Source organism: Leucopleurus acutus, assembly GCF_964270905.1.
Source record: "Leucopleurus acutus genome assembly, chromosome: 1".
In the NCBI taxonomy this organism is placed as follows: Eukaryota; Metazoa; Chordata; class Mammalia; order Artiodactyla; family Delphinidae; genus Leucopleurus; species Leucopleurus acutus.
In genome coordinates this window covers 126,400,978-126,422,971 of record NC_139142.1, presented here as the reverse complement: position 1 = coordinate 126,422,971, position 21,994 = coordinate 126,400,978, and the positions used below count along the sequence as shown (strand labels likewise).

At 36.2% G+C, this 21,994-nt stretch overlaps 1 protein-coding gene and 1 pseudogene across 5 annotated transcripts in view; one reads left to right on the top strand and one right to left on the bottom strand.

Annotated features, from left to right (window-relative positions):
• TCF12 (transcription factor 12) overlaps positions 1-21,994 on the bottom strand; it is a 383,916-nt gene that overhangs the window by 231,779 nt on the left and 130,143 nt on the right. For all 4 annotated transcript variants that reach the window (XM_082846535.1, XM_082846531.1, XM_082846532.1 and 1 more), the window contains one exon: positions 374-447. In XM_082846535.1, the coding sequence (XP_082702661.1) occupies positions 374-447 (74 nt within the window). The remainder of the gene's footprint in view (positions 1-373; positions 448-21,994) is intronic.
• LOC309960463 (Krueppel-like factor 4) overlaps positions 16,138-21,994 on the top strand; it is a 114,478-nt pseudogene continuing 108,621 nt past the window's right edge. Inside the window, exon 1 of the transcript in view lies at positions 16,138-16,272. The product of the transcript in view is annotated as a Krueppel-like factor 4 (transcript). The remainder of the gene's footprint in view (positions 16,273-21,994) is intronic.

The window sequence follows — 21,994 nt, the reverse complement described above, 5'->3', positions numbered from 1 at the left end:
GACTAGAAGCTGGTCCTTTGAGAGCTCTCAAGGCAAATAAACAATACAAGAAGAAAAATGACTATGTTTAGAGATTACTTAGTGAGGCATTCCAAGCTCTTCCAGCTTTAGTAAAGGGTATTACAAGCAGTTGAGGTGTAGAAATAACATCAAGAATATTTCTTTCATTGTAGGACATAAAATGAACTCCCATAGTATGACAGTTAAGGGAAAGAATTAAAGCTACTATGAAGGTACTGGGTATTCTAATATATTCCCATAAAATACATTAATCTTCACTTCTCTTAGGAAATAGAACTCACATATGAAAGAACTTACTTATTCTGCCAAATTATCTTTACAATTTTAATCAAGGGTTGATGAGCAAACTTACTCTAGATGAGTCATAAGAGGGGCTTGGTTGACCACTTGTTCCCCAAGATGTTGTACCTCCTCGTTCATCCATACCTAAGGAGAGAAGAAAGTAAACAATATAAATCCAAGAGGATACAATGATGGGTTTTGTTTGGTATAGCAGATAATACAATCCAGTGGGTGGTATCTGCATTTGATTGGAACTGGCTGTGTATCAATCCTTGCCTCCGAAACCTGCAGAAATAAGTTACTTGGGAGTATCTTTATCACTGCTCTATACAATGCCCTACATACATTGCCAATGTAGGTCTTTGGAGATTTTTGAACAGAGCATAATCTAGGTCTCTCCACCTGTCTCCACCCACTGCTACTTCTAAGAGTAGATGAATGCCCCACCCCCAACTTTCTAAAGTTTAGTACTGCCTCCATGAATATACGAAGTGAATAAGGGTTAGAGAAAATGAAGCAAGTCAAACAAATGCTCAAGTTAATAAAACTGGTTTCTATCAAAGCACTGAGTAGCTATTCTTAACTGAAGACATCAAACTATATCAAACCATATCAAATCAACATTAATTATATCAAAACTAATCAAAATGATGTGACAACTCATCCTAATAAAATCTCCTCTAAAATCTGATTCTAAATGAGGAGATCTATTCTTAAGAAAATTGCAAAGGAAGACTCAATGTGACAAGGATAAATTACCATTAACAACAAAACAGTTCACTATCCTCCTTAATGTACCTTCTGAAGCTCTGGCTCCATTATTTTCACCTTCCAATCAATCCCCAGAAAAATCTGAAAGAGTTGGAGATCTCTCAATCCAGCCATTTCTCCCTTTTCTGTTTTGAAGACCAGCCTTTCTCATCCTTGACTCCTAACAGGGTACACTTTCCCAACCCCTTCTGAGACTCTTTCTATGATGAAATACAAATGGTTGACTTCTTTTATTTCATTCTTGCATGAGAAAACTCTAGATGTTACAAAAACAAAATTCTGTTAAGTTTAGAACCTCTTTTTCTTCAAAAAAATTCCTTGAAGTCTTCTGTGATTTAGATGAGAAGTGGTCTGTACTAAGTTAAATGCTACAAATTCTCCAATAACTAGCCACGATTCCCAAGGCTCTTTCATAGGGACCGAACTGTCAACTGAAGGACTAGGTGACAAAAGCAAGGAAAGGAAGTCAGTACCCAAAGTAAAATTTACTAATTCAGTTAGTAGGACCCTAATTTATTCTTTTTATGAATCTGTACTTCCCATATCAAAAACAGTACAGAGAAAAGATGGGTACCTACTATAAATAACACACTAAGCACAATTTCAAATGAATCAGAAGCTTTAAAAACACACAGATTATATGTAAAAACAAAACAAAACAAAAACAACAACAAAAAAAGTGTTTTTGTTTTGTTCATTCTTGGAGAATTCTTATTGAAATTCTAGATTTAAGAAAGATTCTACAAGTCTGGGGAGTATCATGTAAAAACACACTTTGTTACTAAATATTTCTCCAGTATCCAGTTACCTGTGGTCTATTTTTCAAGCATTTTCTTTGCAATCAACACTGTAGAATAGCAGATAGGATTCCAATGAGACCCAATCCAAGACAAAGACTACTATCAATCTACAAAATCCATTAATATAAAGCTACTTACGAAACTGCAAATAATTTTAGGAAAAGTTTTATTTAAAAAGATCATACTTTCCATTTGTAACTTTTTTCCTAAATGAGTTATATTTTTAAAATATCATATATCCAAAGTAAAATGCAAAAGTAAATTGGCTCCTGAAAGCAGGGTCTCAAATATTTGCACACCCATGTTCACAGCAGCATTATTTACAATAGCCAAAATGTAGAAGTGACTTCAGTGTCCATTGACAAATGAATGGATAAACAAAATGTGGTATATACCTACAGTAGAATATTATTCAGTTTCAAAAAGGAAAGAAATTCTTACACATGCTACAACCTGAGGACATTATGTTAAGTGAAATAAGCTAATCACAAAAGGACAAATAGTATATGGTTCCACTTATATGAGGTACCTAGAGTAGACAAATCCATAAAAAGCAGAATGGTGGGCCTGGGGTTGGGGAGTAAACATAACTTTCATTGATTTAGAACATACAATGCAAACTTATCTTGATGATCCTATTTCTAATGAAAATAATTCATTTTATGACTCTGAATTGCCTTTTATCAAATAATTAATAAATACGGGGGCTATGTGTTATTTTAAATACATTTGTAAAAGAAAATAAATGGGTATCTGCTATAGAAAACATCTCACACAAAATTTTAAGTGATAAATGAAATTCTGCGAAAACACATACTTAATTCTTATCAAGTGACACTAATTACTTCCACAACATGAAAGAAGAGCAAAGATTAATTAAATAAAATTGTAATTAATTAAGCCACCAACTAAAGAGTACTACATACCAAGGATACAAGACATGTAGAGGGCTCAAAGGATGCTATAGAATAACAAGGATCTGGCTAGGGTTTAAAAGAGCTCTACAGCTTTATTGTTAATGTATCTAGACTCTGAGCAGAAGATCGTGGCTGGCACTGACAAAGGCAAGAGTCATCCTTTAGCATCAATGACTCCTTTCTGCTCAACACAATGGCTGTACAAACATAGAATTATAACAGGAGTAATAAACTTTCCAAAGCTTCAGCCACAAGACCAAGGTAACCAGGAAAAAAGAAATTACCCACAGAAAATAAACAATACAGAAATTATACAAATTGATCAAAATCTGAAAAACTATGTATCAACAAGAAAATATACCACAGTTGCAATACAGTAATTAGGAGGAAAACATTTCTATTAAGATATGTCTGAATCACCACTGCCATATATTTTTCTTTCCTTCCTATTTCTAGTCTACACATGCCAATTCAACAATTTTTGAGATGCCAGTGCCTCAACTTACAGATTAAAATGGTAGATGTAACAGAAAGTTTAGGAATAATTAAGTAGCAGAAACACTTTTGAGTCTTGCTTAACTTTCTAATTAATCTATTCTATTTCTCTGCAACAAAATTAAAAGGGTTAACCAATAATTTAACTAATATAGAGATTTAAATGATACTTTTTAAATCTTTTATATACAGAATCTCTTAAGTACCTGCTTTTCTGAATGGAATCAATTAAAATCCAATATATGTTTTGATTCCATGTGCCTCATTTTAAAAGGCTTAATATTTTATTTAACATTTTTCAGTAAAGAACAAACATTAAATTTTAGACCGTATATCTAAAAACACTGGTTTGTGAATTCAATGGAACAATCTACTTCCTTCTCTTGTGAAACATTTAATAGGAAAAGTAACTGAAAGCAAATCATGAATTACTACACATACAGGCACTTCCCTAAGAGGCTGGGAGCCTGAAGAAGGAATACAAGGTGTAACCAAGTTTTTGAGGTGTCAGAGAGCAAGACTCTTGGGGGAGCAAGTAAACTTAGCCAAGTAAAATATCTAGCATTACTTTCTTTCCTATGAAGGACTCAGGTACTACTTTGCCTGCCTCCTCTCTACTGCCACCATCTTTTTTGACTGAAAGTGCTCTCTTTCTTGAATCAGCATAAAATTATCTCACAGCTTCTATCCTACTACTTCTTTCATTCTCCTAGCACAAAATCCTAGAGACTTCTCTAGGTTTTTAGCCATTAGCAAAAACTGGAAATATTTTTTTGGGGTAGTGACTTTTCTATACCCTATACAACTGTTCCACACCACCCCCCGCCAATCTGGGCCCCCAGGGGCTCAAAAACAGTACAGGGTTTGTGTACATGAAGCATTATTCAAGCTTTGTTAGGCTCAGACAAGACCTACCTGGAGGTAAAAGGGGTGAATGAGGAGTAAAGCTGCTGGCCAGCTCCTCTCCCACCTGCTACCAACCAGACCTATCACCAAAGACTCTGTCACCCTAGACTACGAGGGTGAAGGGAGAAACACGTCTGGAATTGGAAAATATTTCAGGTACTGGTGGGGAGTCTAGAGAGCAGAGAAGTAATGAAAGGGAAAGCGGGGTGGGGGATACACAAAATCAAGAGAAGAGTAGTTAGGATATCCCTGCAGCAAAGCTATAAGAAAAACAAGTCAGGGCTTCCCTGGTAGTGCAGTGGTTGAGAATCCTCCTGCCAATGCAGGGGACACAGGTTCGAGCCCTGGTCCGGTAAGATCCCACATGCTGAGGAGCAACTAAGCCCATGCGCCACAACTACTGAGCCTGCACTCTAGAGACCGCAAGCCACAACTACTAAGCCCGCGAGCCACAACTACTGAAGCCCGTGCGCCTACAGCCCGCACACAGCAACAAGAGAAGCCACTACAATGAGAAGCCTGTGCACCGCAATGAAGAGCAGCCCCCACTCGTCGCAACTAGAGAAAACCTGTGCACAGCAACGAAGACCCAATACAGCCAAAAATAAACTTAAAAAAAAAAAAGCTTTTCAGAAAAAGTCAATACAGCCACATTGCTTTGTATTATGCCCGAGAGTTATTCCTTGTGGAAAAGGGACAAATATAAAGTTGGGAGGAACAGCACAGTGGATTGTATACCTCTCTTTCTCTCTGTCTCCTTCTCTCTTTCATGCACATACACACAGCTTTTGGTAGCAGTGAAATCAGGTTTTTATTCTAGCAAATAAAAGGTACTTCAAAAATATCAAATCCCAACACTGTTATAAATAAGGAAAAGATAATATACTTTGCAGGACTGCCATCTGCTATAGGATGATTCAATAGATGATTTGATAAAAGAAATCTGATTGGAGATAGCTATGTCAGATAACCAAAGCTATGGATGTATCTCTTCAGTAGTTTCTTCACTCAGTTTTATTTGTGGGGTAATGATATTCCTTTAGATCAGACTCAAAGGCTGCAATCAATTGTAAAATAACATACACCTAAAAACCCACCACCACCATTTTTTATTATATTTCTCAAATTTTAGATACTTATGAAATAAACCTACCGATGTGTTTTTCCAGAAATTCACTGTGAAACAGAATCAATTAGAATATAAAAGCAAATCCTTTCTTTTTATGCTACACATTAACGAAAACCAAAACAGAAAAGCTATGGAAATGTTGAAATTGTACGGAAATATAAGACCTGCTGCTTCATATGAAGTACATAACATTGGTTACAGAATTTTTTATTTATTTATTTATTTTTTGCGGTACACGGGCCTCTCACTGTTGTGGCCTCTCCCGTTGCGGAGCACAGGCTCCGGACGCGCAGGCTCAGCGGCCATGGCTCACGGGCCCAGCCGCTCTGCAGCATGTGGGATCTTCCCGGACTGGGGCACGAGCCCGTGTCCCCTGCATCAGCAGGCAGACTCTCAACCACTGCACCACCAGGGAAGCCCGAATTTTTTTTTTTTTTTTTTTTTACTAAAAAATTGAGATTCTGTAAAATGAACTGTCAAATTAAAAAGTTTAACTCTTTTTAAAGTATGTAAGAAAATAAGACCAGTAAATGATTTAAAGGAATCACCTTTTTAGGTCATCTTTAAAATTAATCACAATTTCTATTTGGAATTGATGAGAACTAAGATTTTAAAAGTAGGGATATTCCAGTGCCAAAGTACACTAGAATAAGATAATTAAACATGACCAATTTCAAGAAAATGACTAATTTTGAAATTAACTTCCAAACAGTGATTTCGCTATGCTATTTTTATTAGCCACATCACTCTATATAAATGTCCTGTAAATATACAATTAAACAGGACATTCTAGTGATTTAATCAATGAAGTAAGAGTAGATGGTCAAAAGGAAATGGCAGGTCTATCTGTTTAGGAAAAATAAAAACCTGCCTAATGCCCAGGGATTGAAACTAAGTTCTCAAAGGGCAAGCAGGCATTTTGTACCACCTTGAGAACTATCTATGTAGTGACCTGGTATATTGAGGATTTGCTCTGATTGTCTGAAGAGACATTCTAATAACCCTGTCAAAGCTCCTGAGCCATCTCCAAGCCTCCCCTAAACTATCTGTCAAATTTCTGGAAACAAGAAAAGGCCCTCCCAGGGCACCTAAAAGCAACTGCCTTACTCCTCTGGAATCTAAACAACAAAGCCCTGCACCTAAACAACAATGCCAGGTGTTTTCTTCCACAGAGGCACTAAGAAGTCCACTCTAAAAAAGGCCTGATGCCTCTTCTCCAACTCTGGGTAAGTCTCAGCAAAAAATGTCCCTATTCAGTCTCTCAATGATACAATCCCATTAGATTTACTTTATAAACATTTTCAAAATCTGACTATGACTCACTATTTTAATTTCATTTTATTTTATATTTATTTATTTACTTGGCTGCACTGGGTCATTTGTTGCAGCACACGGGATCTTCGTTGTGGCATGCGGTATACCCTGACCAGGGATGGAACCCAAGCTCCCAGTGTTGGGAAGGCGGAGTCTTAACTGCTGGACCACCTGGGAAGTGCCTGACTCACTGTTTTTAACATGATCATTTTAGTCTGAGCCACCATCACCTCTGTATTATGGCAATAGCCTCCTAAAGAGTCTCCCTGCTTCTTGCCCCTGTGACAGTGTGTATACTATAGGAACTAGAATGACCTTTTCAAAACAGCTCAAATCCTATCAATCCTATGCTCAAAATCTACCCATCTCATTCAGTATTAAATCCACTGGTCTACAGTGTTTCATGGGTTCCACCTCCCACCTCTCTGACTTCATCTCCTACTATTCATTCTCTTAGATCACTCTTTTTCAACTACATGGACCCCTGTTTTTGCTCAAACACACTGAGCATGCTTCCTCCTTAGGGCCTTGCCACTTGTTCTTCCCTCTTCATAAAATGCTTCCTCCCAGATATCTGAATGGTTTGTTCCCCTAATTTCCTTCAGGTCTCTCTATTCAAATATCATATTATGGGGGGATGTTTACAATCTGTTTTTCCCCCCCAGTAGATTGAAAACTCCAGGAAAACAAGAGTGTAGTCTGTTTTGTTCAATATTTTATGTTTGGTGCCTGAAACAATGCCTGACACACAGTAGGCACTAATAAATATTTGTGGAAGAAATAAATGTATAAAGTGGAAATAATACATCCAGTTTAATATAAGTGGGGCTGAAACTGGTTCCCTATTTGTTAGCTTACCATTCTTCTTTAGAAATAATTGAAACCAATATTCTAAATAAATGAATAGTAGTTTAAAAATTCCAATGAGAAGCAGTTAGACTATAAATGACTCTATGAACTAGACAAGTAACTACCCCCAAAGAGCAAACATTATTTAAAAAGTGTTAGAGAAACCTAAATCCTCACTAGGCTTGGTGGCTAAACCACACACAGACATTCAATATCACAGCTTTGAAATAACATCATTACATGTCCTAAGAAAAATCACTTTGTATTCACTATAGTACAGCCTAATGTACACTGCTATAAAAGGAACTCTAAATAAAAAATGTTCCAGAAGTTTCATGTAGTCAGCATGATGTTGGGATATTTACAAATGTGGTTAGAAATGCAATAATCTCTTAAATTTGTTCTTTTTTTGTGTGTGTGTGGTACGCGGGCCTCTCACTGTTGTGGCCTCTCCCATTGCGGAGCACAGGCTCTGGACGCGCAGGCTCAGCGGCCATGGCTCATGGGCCCAGCGGGTCCGCGGCATGTGGGATCATCCCGGACCGGGGCACGAACCCGTGGTCCCCTGCATTGGCAGGCGGACTCCCAACCACTGTGCCACCAGGGAAGCCCTAATCTCTTAAATTTGGTAACACATCTTTCATATTCCCTTAACCACTCAGTTACCCATTGTATTAATTTCTACCTTGCCAATATTTTGAGTAACTATCCCTTGCTCTGATTCAGGTCCTGTGTATTGCTTATTCTTCTATTATGTTCCATGCCAATCCACAGTTAACACTGCCAGCACAATTATCTTGCCATAAATACAAGTTGGATCACATCCATTCACTTTTCAAATATGATCCTCTGCTGCCTCAGGAATAACACTCACACTCCTGAGGTAGCATTCTTCATGGTGGCCTCAATCTACTTTTTTTCAGCTTCAATACTGAATACTATATTTCTCAGAAAACTCAATGCTTGGGATTCCCTGATGGCACAGTGGTTAACAACCTGCTTGCCAGTGCAGGGGACACGGGTTCGAGCCCTGGTCCAGGAAGATCCCACATGCTGCGGAGCAACTAAGCCAGTGTGCCACAACTACTGAGCCGGCGCTCTAGAGCCTGTGAGCCACAACTACTGAGCCTCTGTACCACAATTACTTAAGCCCACGCATCTAGAGCCCGTGCTCCACAACAAGAAAGCCCGCGCACAGCAACAAAGACCCAATGCAACCAAAAATAAATCATGAATAAATAAATACAAATTAAAAAAAAGAAAACTCAATGCTCCAGCCTCATAAAGACATTAGTCACTCCCCAAACATGCCAAGCCTTGTCACACATTCATATTCTACTCCTATTGCTTCCTAGTCCTAGAATATCCTCCCTTATCTTTTCCCCCACCTACTGAGTTTCTAATTTTGAATCAGTCTAAGATCGAATGTCCTCTCTTCTGAGAAGTGTTCTCCATCAACTAAGTCAATATTAATCACACTTCTTCAGAAAGTAATTTGTACTTACTTTGTCTTCAACATTGACATTTACTTTTCACGTATACCCTACCAATAAAACTTTATAACAGGGAACATACCTCGTTCATCTCTATGTACTTCTGGTACTTCGCAGAAGTGTGGTATTTTGCATTCAAATGTCTAAGTGGCTAAGGCACATATAAAATTAGGGCATTCACATGACAGTCCGTCATAAGAATTCAGTTAACTAGAGATGGGTTAAAAAAAGAAATTCAAAGTAGAAGAGGGATGTCTAGCAATCTAAGTAGATCTCCAAGAATTAGTAAAATAATAATAATTATTATTATTTTAAAAGTATTATGTTTAATAAGTATTATTTTTAAACGCAGATTGCAAATATGCTGGAGGCAATCTCAAAACTGAACTAGTGAGTTCAGCTTCCAACATGATGTACTATGCTCCTACAGACAGCTACTATAAATTCTGGAGAAAAAATATAAATATAAAACAAACTACATAAAGACTCCACCTTAAGAGTAAACCTAAAGGGTCTACCAGGAAAATGAACAAAACCAGGCTAATTTTGGATGGGAATATAAACTTGGAAGAAGAGACCAGAATGAGTTTCTCCTTTTAACAGCTTTAGGGATCAGCACAAGTGAGTTTCCCATTTTAAAGCTTCATCCCGCAGGCAAGCAGCAGCCACAGCACGCAAGAACTAAAATTCCAATAGAAAACTTACTATCTTTCTGGATAGAAGAAAAACAGGAAAGAGCAGGACAACCATAATCACCAGAAAGTAAGGACAGAATCCCCAAAAGGAGAGAGGCAGAAAAGATGAGTCCCAAATTTTGGGCACATCTCTGCTCAAGTCTTTGGATGAGCCCTGACATACACATTCACAGGGCAGTTTGCAGTTGAGGCTGAAAGAATCAAATCAAATTGAAATTTGAGCAGCTGCTAACCTCAGGCAAGATAGAGTTTTCACTCTGAGTGTGATCCAATTAATGGCTCACTAAAACACAGAAATCAAAACTCTTTGGAGGAACATAAAAGAAACCAAAATTTCCACAAATAACATTCATAATATCTATAACACAAGCCAAAACTCCTTGACAATGAAATGTGACCCAATCTCAAAGAAAAAGATAATCAAGAGAGGCCAACTTCAAGATGACACAGCTACTGAGATTTTCAGACAAGGGCATTAAACCAGGTACCTTACTATACCCAATCAAGTAAAAGACATATGCTTGTAATGAATGAAAAGACTGGAAATCTCACAGAGAAGAAGAAAACACACATACATACACACAAAAAACAAATGAAAGTTTTAAAAATTAAAATATCTGAAGTCTAAAAAAAAAAATTATTGGATGGGTTTAAGAAAGGAATGGAGATGACAGTAAAGAGTGAATGAATTTGATGACAGATCAACAGAAATAATTCAATTTGACAAAAAATTAAAAGAAAATAAACTGGGTCTTAGAGACCTAAAGGAAGATATTAAAAAGTCTAACATAGAGAGAGTCTAATAAGAGATGAGTAAGTCTAATAAATCTAATAAGAGAACAAAGAGACTAGGGTAGATTTGAAGAAATAATGGCCAGAAAATTCATAAATGTGGTTAAAATACACAAATTTACCAGTTAAGGACACTCTGTAAACCCAAAAGGATAAATATTAAGAAAACAGGATACCATAGACAAGTTTCTGACAACCAAAAATACAGAGAAAACCTTGAATGTGGACAGAAAAAGGACACATTACATACAGAAAAACAACAATTCAAATACTGCAGACTTGTCTTTAGAAACTATGAATGTCACCAGATGTGGAAACACATCTTTAAAGTACTGAGGCATGGGGATCTCAGCCAGAATAAAAATATCCTTCAAGAATGGAGATGAAATACATTTTCAAATAAAATAAAATTAAGAATTTGTTACCAGCAAAACTTCAGTACAAAATACTAAAAGAAGTTCTTCAAGCTGAAGGATATGTTATCAGAGAGAAACCTGAATCTTGAGGAAGGAAAAAAGAACATGAGAAATAGTAAATATAAGAAACTTTTTTTTTTCTTTTAACTTCTTTAAAAGTTATTTATATAAAAATTGTAACATTCTCTCACAGGAGTTACAATGTATTTAGCTGTAATACATATGACAAATATAGCATAAAAGAAGGCAGGGGTGGGGATAAATAGACCTATAAGGTTACAAGATTTCTACATTTTATGTGAAACGGTAGAATATTAACTCTAAACTGACTGGGAGAAGTTAAGTTAATGACATATATAACCTGAGAGAAACTACCAAAGCGGAAAAAAATGCAGAGGCATCACTAAAAAGCCAACCAATAAATTAAAATGGAGTCCTAATAGCCAAATCCAAAAGAAAGAAATACATTTGAACAAAATACAGAAAGAAAAAACAGAAAACAAATGAATTAGTACACCTTAATCTAACCATACAATAAAACATTCCATTTTTGTCTGAGGAGGAAGACAAACAGAGAAGCATCAAACAGATACTACTCATCTCAATGAGAACACACCTCATTGCTCTGTGAGCTCACAAAGTTCATGCTGTTGCTCTTCTTCAACAAGACAATTATATTTGGGTTTGGTGCGGGAAAAAAAAGATGAAAATATTACATTGCCCTTGCACATTAAACAAAAAACATACAGTACCACACCACTGTGAAAACTGCATATAGAAGTTTTTAGGTTGTTTATTTTTATAGTACCCATCAGGATCATAAGTCAGTGCCAATAAAGCAGCTTCTGCATAAGTACATTTTGGTGGATTTTTGCTGATTACCTAACACAATTTGCTATTTAAAAACAGCTGTGTGAGCAATTACTATTCTTAATTCCACAAACAATTCTATTCACTTCCTGTAATAAGGCCTGTGTACTCCCTGCGTTCAAGTCTTAGACCATTAATTCCTGTAATGGCAACACACTCTGCCTCTCTCAAAGGAACTCTGTAAGAATTTTTCCATCGTGTTTTCCTCATATTTTAAAATCCCATCCTCATATACTCTTCAAACTCCCACTCATTTATTTCTAAATTCACAAAACAAAAATTTACATTGACTACCTTCACTCCTTTCAATTTATGCACTTACTCATTAATGAATCTCTTGCTAGTATCTAGCCTCTTCCTAGACCACACCAGCAAAACCCAATGCCAGTCACAAAGAAGGCTCTCAGTAAACATTTGTTTATATGATAAAACTGAACTCTTTCATGTCATCAAAGGTTATTCTAATCATAAAGCATAAAGGCCCCTTCTTGGTCTCAATTTCTTAGATCTCTATTGAAGAGGTCTACAAATTTCTCCTATAAACAGCCGAACAGTAAATATTTTATGTCTGCGGGTCATACCCTCTCTTTACCAACTGTTCAACTCTACTACTGTAGCACAAAAGGAGTCAAAGGCGATATGTAAACAAATAAAGAGTAACTGTATTCCAATAAAACTTTATTTATAAAAACAGGTGATGAACCATGGACCATATTTTGCCTACCCCTGCTCTATGGCATCCAATACTGTTAACCACCTTGCCTCCCTGGGATTTGCTGACAATAACCTTTGGGCCCCTATTTCTATATATTAACACTTCCCCTTCTAGTGAAAAACTAAAAGTACCTGCTCTTCATTCCAAGAACTTCTCAATTTATGCTCTACCCCTTCAACTGCTCACTCAGTTTTATGATTTTGACCATCCCATCTGAATGATCAATTTCCAAATGCACACTCCCAGCTTTAAGCTCAGTTCTGTATTTTGCATCTTGAATCATCAAATTCCTGCTGGAAGCTTTCATTCAGCTCTCCTGCCATCATCTTAAACCCATATCTGAAACTAGACTTTTCACATACACTTCACTTCCTCATATGCCTTTGGACCCTAATTATTAATATTTCTAATACTACAGGTAGTACTATAATAGTTCAGGTCAAACTGGCATCATCTTTGATTTTCTCTTCTCTTCTCCCTCCACTATCCCTATACTGAGTATTCTTTATGAATGTCTCCTGAAGCAGTTTTTCCATTCCTACTACCACCTTTTTATTCTGAGCTTTCATGATATCCTACTTAGACTCTTTTGCTAGAGTCTCTCTGAATCTCCCTAAAACACTATTTCAAAATATTTAACCTAATAATAGCCTGCCATTGTAGTCTTCCTAAAACAAATCTTCAAAACATATTACCCCCAGATTTAAAAAGTAAACACTTCCAGTGCCCCACCACCAACAGAATTAATCCCAAATTCTTCAACCTGAAACTGAATATTTACTCCTCTGTTCCACAAATGTTTACCATCAGTTGTGCTAGGTTTTGTCCCTCCTATGTTTAAAGCCTTTGAAAACCCAGTTACAATTGCCTCACTGCTTCCAACCCTAATAGTCAAAAACGCTAATTTCCTATTATGGCATACACAGTGTCATGCTCTAGGGAGGACTCTAGGCACTGTTGACAGAGACATGCACAAGACACAGAAACCCTGCCCCTCAAGGAGCTGTCATTCAGTGTTTTGCATTCAAACTCATCTGTAACCATGAGGCACATTCATTGTACACAGTACTATTCATGAACACTTATTGCTCTTATTATTCCTCTTGGCACTTCTATCTCCTCTACACTTAATTCTTACTGATTTTATGCTCACTTTAAATTCCACCTCTGCTGTAAAACATGACCAACCTCCTTAATCCTTACTAGGTCCTCTCTTTAATATTTATACTTATAAATCTACATCACACAGCACAGAAGTTATATTGTTCTTAAGAGAACACCATCCAACATGGGGTCTCAAATTAATTTAAGACCAAAGACCACATTCAGCCCTCATTCTGTTTCACCTGCAGTGCTAAATACATAGGAGACACTCAATGAAAAAGTTTTTGTGTACAAAATGACACTGCTAATTAATATATGGACAGATTTTCTAGTAGCAGCTACAGCTTTTACTTACCTACTTACATTCACTTTCCCCAGTCCCACGATGAACAGTATGAGTTTGCAAAAGAGCATTCATAAGGGATACAACTGATGACCAAAGCACAGAACAAAGGTAACCACATCAAGAAGACACTCAAATGAAACACCTGACATTAGCTCAGAGCTCTAATGGAATGAACTAAAACTCTCTTGTTCATACTCACAGGTATTTATTACAGTAACATGTAAGCAAAAATTACTGCCATGTAAAGATTTCTAAATTTTATACTCTCATAATTAGTGTCTAGCCCTTAAAAAATTGAATTTAAGTAATTTAAAAACATCTACAACTTACGAAGGTGAATAATTACATCAAAACACTCCCCCACCATCCAACTTTTAGAGCTATTAAACTAGTTGAAAAAGTTGAACATTGCCTATGTAATAAATAAAGCATACCACTCTCTTCTTAAATTGAAGTATAGCTGACTTACAATATTGTGTTAGTCTCAGGTGTACAGCAAAGTGATTCAGTTATACATATGCTTTTTCTCAGATTCTTTTCCATATAATATCTTCTTTATCCATCTGCAATATAATTATTCTCCAGTCTGTGGGTGCCTACCCAGGGGTATGGGACTTAATTATATCATGAGTCCACTCCCCTACCCATTTCATTGTTGTCCCTTCTTCATGTCTTTAGTTGTAGATCTTTTCTGGTAGGTTCTGTTCCTTTTCACTGACAGTTTTTCTGCAGATATTTGTGAATTTTGGTGTATTTGTGAGAGAAGGTAAGCTCAGTGTCTTTCTACTCCGCCATCTTGGCCCTGCCACCCATATCACTCTTGAAATCTCAGAGTATTTTTAGTTTAAAAGTAAAGGACTGGTTATCAAAATTATTTACCAGGAACTTAAAATTTACATTAAAAATCATCTCTATTATATAACAGAATATAATCTGGACAGAAAAATAAGATCTGCACCCCAAATCTTACATATTGCCTGTGGGCATGGAAAATGATACACTTTGCAAAACTGGCAGTTTCTTAAAAGATAAAAACACATATATCCTTTAACACAACAATACTATCCCTAGGTATTTGTGCAAGGTAAAGTGAGAAAAAAGTACACCCACAAGGAGTCTTTTACATGAATATTAAGGATAGTATTCATAAGAGCTAAAACTGGAAATAATCCAGGTGCCCATCAATAAAAAAGATGAATAAAGGAACTGTAGCTTATTCATTCAATGCAATACTGCTCAACAATACAAAAAAAACCAGACTAGTGGTGCATGCAACGACATGCATAAATTTTGAAAACATTATGCTTAATAAAAGATACCAGATACCAAAGATTGATTTCATTTATATGTTGACCTACAACAGAAAAAACAAAATCATAGTCATAAAAATAAAGACTGTGGATGCTTCTCAGGTAGAGAGTTGACAAGGAAGGAGTAAAAGGGATATAAATGGGGTGAGGAAAATGTTTTATAAAACAACAAAATGTTCCTAAGTTTATTCAACTGAAAATAACAATTATAAACTGTGGACCAAACTTTTAAAAACAACTGTTTAAAGACAAGGAAGAATAAACAAAAGGAGGCAAAAACTGAAAAGGATCTGATCAGTGAAAAAATATAACCAGACTCACTAGGTAAGATCCAAATCTTTATGATTTGTCTGATGAGGGCATTTCCCAGGCAGCATGGCATGTGGTGGCTAGATAAGCAGAAAGCCACTATTTTCTTTGCTTAAGGAAGGAGCCAAAACATAGAATTTGGGAATGCCAGTGTGGCTGGAAATTAAGGAGGGAAACAAAGAAAGGAGAAAGCCACAGTTGGGTTTCAACCGCTGGGTACCAGGGAGGAAAGTAATTAGAGGGCTTGATAAATAATTGAGCTTTCCACAGGCCTGCCTTAACAAAGCATAAAATCAAGCCTCAAGATAACTGACCAAAAATGTTCAACTACTTACAAATAATGTAAATTCTTATTTGTTTTATAGAGCAAAAACAAAACTCTGCAGATGAAGAGAAACTAAAACCTCTATAACGCATCTTCTACATTGAAAAATATGAAATAAAAAATTAATAGATGTGTGGAGAAATTAAAATGTGACCTATAGTCTAGGAAACACATTCCATACAGCCACATCTCAAGATGACAGATGTTGGAATAAGCAGAAAATGATTTTAAAACAGCTATTATAAGTATTGAAAGACTTTAAGAAAAAGATGGTCAAAATGAATGAACAGATGGAGACTCTCAGTAAAGAAAAGCTTTTGAAAATGGGAATTGCAGAATTTAAAATTACAATAACTGAAATAAAAAATTTGCTGAATAAGCTTAACAATGAACTGGAACCAGAAGAAGAAATGGTAAGTGACATTGAACATAAAAAATATTGGGAAAAAAAGAGTAGAGCTTTAGCTACCTGTTAGACCATACTAAATGGTCTAAAATACACGTAATCTGAGTATCAGAAGGAGATGAGAGAAAAAATGAGGCAGATTATATATCTGGAGTAAAATTTGGCAAAAAGTTTCCCATATCAGTGAAAAACATCAACTTGTATGCAAATCTAATGAGCTCAGCAATTCTAAGCAGGAGAAATTTAAATACTAACAAAGCACAACTTGGAATGAAGAGTTTAAAATTTTAAAACAAGAAACATACTAGTACCATAGTCAAGTGATAGCTTTAGAAACAGTAGTGGGTACCAAAAGCAAATGATCCCCAATATTAGATACCATAAGAGAAAGAGACACTGACTTCTAAGGTATTCTTTGAAGTTCAAATAGAAGTCTACACATGTGTGGCAAGGATGACATGGTGATTTGATATAAAAGCACTAGCCTGGTCTTTGCTGAAGCAATAGAAAGCAAACATCTATAAGTTTTTTCCTTTAGGGGCTTCCCTTGTGACACAGTGTTTAAGAATCTGTCTGCCAATGCAGGGGACACGGGTTTGAACCCTGGTCTGGGAAGATCCCACATGCCGCGGAGCAACTAAGCCCATGCACCACAACTACTGAGTTTGCACTCTAGAGCCCGCGAGCCACAACTACTGAGCCCGTGTGCCACAAGTACTGAAGCCCGCATGCCTAGAGCCCGTGCTCCGCAACAAGAGAAGCCACTACAATGAGAAGCACGTGTACCAAAATGAAGAGCAGCCCCCGCTCGCCACAACTAGAAGAAAGCCCACGCACAGCAACGAAGACCCAATGCAGCCAAAAATAAATAAGATAAATAAAACATTTTTAAAAAATGTGTAAAACCCAAGCCTTACCTTTCCATTACCTTTCAAACATTATCTATTCCTACAATCAATATCTCTCTTTTTCCAATTTTGGGACTGGCAATATGGAATAAAATGAATGATTATTACTAATGCAAACATCACAATGCTATCATATATTTAAAATAATAATGCTTTGAAAAACTGTACAAAGAACTTAAAGACTGTTCATATGATTAATTCTTTCAGAGGTTCCTGAGAAATTAATGCATAAAAACTTCACCGTAAAAGTGAAATACTATTTTAAATTAATATAAAATTAAAAGTGAATTTTATCATATTATGAGCATATTTGGTCTTATGTACATAAAACTGTAAATTTGTGGGTTCCTAGAGAAGAATGGGTACATACATAAGTCAAATAAACAGCAGCATAACAATGTTAGGTTGGTACAAACCAAAATGATATAATAAAAAAAACTATCCAAATGATAGAGAGTGCATGCTTTTTGTAAAACAGGAAAGAGATCTCGGTCTTTCACCATGGTTTAACTTCAGTGGAAGAATGTGAGTGGTGGCTTAAGGTTGGTAAATTCTTCCAATTATACCCAGGAGATAAAACTAAATCTAAAGGGTGAGAAGGTAAATGCAATGTTATTTTTGAAAATTTAATGCAAGTGAAAGGTAGAAAAGTTTATGGTGTTAAAATGTGATTTATATCCAGTGTTTAAAGGAAAGGTTTATTCAGCTGAGGGTAAATTTTGTCTACAAAATTTTCAGAAATATTTGTTTTCCCTCACAATCCAAATAAAGCAGAAGAGGGGAAAGTCAAGAATAATTTTTTAATACCTCTGTGCTATTGCAGTAAGATACTACCGTCTAACACTTAAAAGCTGATCTTCAGTTTCTGCTCAAGGTGAAGATCTCCATAATCCAATCAATCTGTGGTCATTCAGCACCATTACAATTTCTTATATTAAGCATCTCTACTAAACTACTAAAATTATTATTATTTTTAAAATGAATTTATTTATTTATTTTTGGCTGTGTTGGGTCTTCGTTTCTGTGCGAGTTCTTTCTCTAGTTGCGGTGAGCGGGGGCCACTCTTCATCGCGGTGCGCGGGCCTCTCACTGTCGCAGCCTTCTCTTGTTGCGGAGCACAGGCTCCAGACGCGCAGGCTCAGTAGCTGTGGTGCACGGGCTTAGCTGCTCCGCGGCATGTGGGATTTTCCCAGACCAGGGCTTGAACCCGTGTCCCCTGCATTGGCAGGCAGATTCTTAACCACTGCGCCACCAGGGAAGCCCTAAAATTATTATTTTTGAATAGTTTTAAGTGTATGAAATCGTCATCCTGTTCAGTATTTCTGAAAATAAGATTGTAACTGATACACAAATAATCTAACAGAATGGTTTAGAGACCCAGAGTTAGCAAATACAGGTTAAGAGGTTAAAATCTCACAATTTTGCTCTATAAACATCTATGATAAAATAACCTATCTGTACCTCTGAGAATAATTTAAAACGTTTCCCAAGTATCATTCAGAAGGTCTTTCAGGTATTTAAAACCCTACGGAAAAAGTGATGTCAATGGTAAAATGCTGGCAAAATACTTTTAGTTGACAATATTTCCTTAAGTCGGCACCTATTCATTCGAACTTTGTGACATTTGGCTGAGTTAGCCATTATTCGCCCCCTTAAAACCCTAAACCCAAAGAAGTTGTAAAGATAAAATGCATAGTTTAAATGGATTTCTCCCTATGAGCAAGGAACTAGACTTAGCTTCGTGACCTCCTCAATTATGTCATTAACAAGATAGGGGAAAGGATGGGTAAAATATGAGGAGTTTATAAATTGTTCAGAGCTGCTTTGATAGAGAAGAGGAAGAGAAAATAACTATAGTTAGATTTCATAGGGATCAAAAACAGATCTGTCTTCCACCAACTCAGCAAATAAGCACACACTCAATTCTAAGTAATATATCCCCTTGTTTTATGTATCCCCTTGTTAGTCTCAAAGTGAAAAGGCTTGAATTGCACTGATTTGATTTACTCAATTCTGTATCTGCATACAATACCAAATATCTTAATTATCTGGTATTCTTCTCACCTATTCTCAACATCTGAATCTCTGGTCTAGTTTTTCCTCCAGACCTTCAAACCAGCATTCCTATCTTTGATCACGTTAGCTTTCAAAGCTCCTACTATCCCAGGAAAACCACTCAATTTCTCCCTTGGTGTGCCTTCACTTAGAGTAAGTTATTTATTCATAGAGTGAAGAAAACTTAACACATTCTAAACATTTAATATATTTATTCCAGAAGTTTTAAGAGTGCCTGAAAAAATGGATCTAGTTGATTTCCTTCTATACCCGATTTCACTACTTAGTCTCTAACTCTGTCCTTTCAGCTCAACAAAGCATGTCAGGAAACTACCAAAGCCATATCCAGAAAATAATGCTCAGTCAGACGGACCCAAGCACAATCCGAGGCCTTTCCATTTACTAGGTATGTGATGACTCTGTCTCTTCTTCTATAAAATGGGGTTTAATAATAGTATATAACTCACAGACTGAGGATGAGAATTAAATAAGATGATACTTATTAGATACTCAGTATAGTGTCTGTCACACAGTAAATGCTCAATAATATAAGCTGTCTGAAACTGCAGAGATGGCCTTTTAATTCTCATTGTTAGAAAACTCATTTGGCAGTCTTGCCACATGAGAAAAATTGTGGAAGGTCGGTATCTGTTGTTTAACGAACTGACTGGATCTAGGTTGTATTTCCCATTTGTGGTATTACCTTTTCCAGTATCAGTTCCTCTCTGACCGGAATAACGATAGCCTGCTGGGGCAATAATCTTCCTCAACATAAATGATTGATTATTCATAGTAAATGACGTCATCTCTCAAAGTCTAACCACAGAGTAGAACACTGACACAAGGTAAAGCCCACTGTGAAGGTACTCAGGCTGCAAAGACATTCAAGTTTATGCCAAATCAACTTCATTTTTTCCCTGCTTTTATGAGACAAAACCCTAGAAAATAAAAAAGAAGTAGTACAGTCGGCTCTCTGTATCTGCAGGCTTATCATCTGCAAATTCAACCAACCATGGATGGAAAATAGTTGAGGAAAAAATCCCAGAAAGTTCCAAAAAGCAAAACTTCAATTTGATGTACACTGGCAACTATTTATATAGCATTTACATTATATTTACAACTATTTAGATAGCATTTACATTGCATTAGGTATTATAAGTAATCTAGAGATGACTGAAAGTATATGGGAGATGTGCATAGGTTATACACAAATACTATGCCATTTTACACAAGGGACTTGAGCATCCATGGATTATGGCATTCCAGCACAGTCCTGGAATCAATCCCCTGCAGATACCGAAGGATGACGGTATCTTCATACACTGGAGGAGTGGGCGAAGGAGTCAAGGTAGTAGGCCAAACAGTTCAAATTGTAGGACTTAAATGTCACATCTTTTTCTTTGCTTCAGTTTCCTCATTTGTGAAAATCAGATAACAATGGCTCTGCCTACTTAAATGAGACAGCATGTAAAATGCTTGGAAAGCACCTTGCATGTACTAGTTTCTTAGTGTTTACAATGACCTATCCGCACAAAACCGTTTCCCTACAGTGTTTTAGTGTGTTATTTTAAAAGATTAAGGTAACACAAGACAGAAAATACTATCATTAAGTCACTCACTGTTTTGTACAATTACCTAATCATGACTCTTTCCACAATTTAACAATTTCTATTCAATAAGCATTTACTGAAGGTCTACTGTGAGTTAGGAACCATACTTTGTCATTCACTCCCCCACCAACAAGTGTCTCTTATTTGCTTTTTACATCTTCCCTGTGGTAGGCCATCAGCCCCACAAATTATGAAGCAAGTTAAAGTCAATAAAGCAGATGAAGTGCTCCCCCCTCCATAAATGCCTTTACAGTTTATATCCACTGACTTAAAGACATATATTTATGTGGAAATCATAACAAATCTATGAACCCTGGAAAATACTGAATTCTTTTCAAGCATAAGATGTTGCCCCAAAAATGGTGCTAGAAGAAATTAACCTGAAAATCCCATGTGACTGAGAGTCAGAATGAAAAGCTTTAACTCTAACAAAGTGAAGGATGCTTTAATTTTGGCCACAAAAATGTGTAAAAGCAAGACTGATTTTAAAAATTTAGAATAGCTTTAGAAAAGAAGAAAAATCAGTAAAGTGAATCAATCACAAATCTGAAACGCTCTCTGAGCATGATGATTCATTCAACAAGTAGAATGTATGCCCTGGAAGAGCTTCTCTAATGAACAAAAAGTTCATTAAAATGAAAATAATTAATCAATGGTGTAAGAAGTGTTAAACTATATTTTTAAAATCCACAGATAAATTCTTAAATAATAAAAAATTTAAAGCCCAGTAGAGTCATGTGGCTCATTATTGCAGATTTAATATAATGTGCTCTTACTCATGTCTACGTTCTCATAAATGCAATAATGCAATTGTTATATCCCATTTTTTCCTCCTAGCATCTCTGCTTTTTTCACTTTTCCCATTTAGTTTAAAAGGTTTTTTTTTTTTTTGACTGTTTCCAATTTGGAACTGTCCAATCTGAATGTACAAAATCATTCTACCTTATTTTTCTCTTTTATCTATTAAGCTTCTTTTAATAAAAGTTTCTTTCCATCACAGTTTTAAGTAAAAAAGCAAGATACAAATTTCATGTTTACTATGATAACTACTTAAAAACAATGCCCAAGGGGAAAAAAACTGGAGCGAAATACAAAAAGTACTAATAGGTTCATTTAAAAAGTTGGATTGTTATTTGCTTCCTTTTTTCTGTTTTCA